A 796-nucleotide genomic window follows, 5' to 3' on the forward strand; every position below is an offset into this window, starting at 1 on the left:
GTTGTAATTTATCACAACTAAACAGCACATACATACACATTTTGGCAGCATGCACATGCACGCATACACACTCACACCTACTGCATGAATGAACTATCTATTACCTATGTCTTCTATATCTGCAGCTCCTCAACTGATTCACAATGGCAATTTGGACTTCCTCATGTTCGACTACCTCTCAGAAATCACCATGTCCCTCCTTACGGCTGCAAGAGCCAAGAAGCCAGAGCTGGGGTTTGCACCTGACTTTGTGCTCTATGCCATTGGACCATACTTGAATGACATCAAACGGAAAGGTGGATGTTGCAGTTGTATTTATTCATTTGTATACAATATCTTCAATTTCTGATAGGTAAATTAGTATAATACAGATTACATAAGGATTTCTCTGAAAGTATGAATGTGGCCAGTTTGTATTGGAACAATTGAAATTAGTATTTTGCTGTATTATTGATAAACTTTTACAGAACTCTGTGTGTATATAATGAATGTGTATATGTGGTTGTTGAGTGTTTGTAAGATTGTTTCTCTGTACATGATCAGTACATACTGTTGTAGTTAACAAAAGATTTAAAGCACATTGAAATATCTAGGTATCAGAGTCCTGAGCAATGCTGGTGGAATTAACCCAGAGGGCTGTGCTGAGGCACTGAGGCAGGCTGCTAGCAAGGCTGGTGTTGATCTGAAGGTGAGTTTTTTGTCAGCATCACTCATGAAATGCTATTTATACTTTTTTGTATCCAGTGAACAAATAAAGTCATTCATTAAATTTGAAAGTAACAGATAGGGAAAGTAG

At 37.6% G+C, this 796-nt stretch overlaps 1 protein-coding gene across 2 annotated transcripts in view; it reads left to right on the forward strand.

The window, feature by feature from the left end:
• The window catches only part of LOC119594381, a 9,916-nt gene that overhangs the window by 595 nt on the left and 8,525 nt on the right, over nucleotides 1-796 (forward strand). For both annotated transcript variants that reach the window (XR_005230600.1, XM_037943443.1), the window contains exons 2-3: nucleotides 126-296; nucleotides 594-688. Coding sequence is in view for 1 of the 2 variants with exons in the window: in XM_037943443.1 (XP_037799371.1) it covers nucleotides 126-296; nucleotides 594-688 (266 nt within the window). In the remaining variant the exon portion in view is untranslated. The remainder of the gene's footprint in view (nucleotides 1-125; nucleotides 297-593; nucleotides 689-796) is intronic.

This window comes from Penaeus monodon, chromosome 33 (genome assembly GCF_015228065.2).
Source record: "Penaeus monodon isolate SGIC_2016 chromosome 33, NSTDA_Pmon_1, whole genome shotgun sequence".
NCBI lineage: Eukaryota > Metazoa > Arthropoda > Malacostraca > Decapoda > Penaeidae > Penaeus > Penaeus monodon.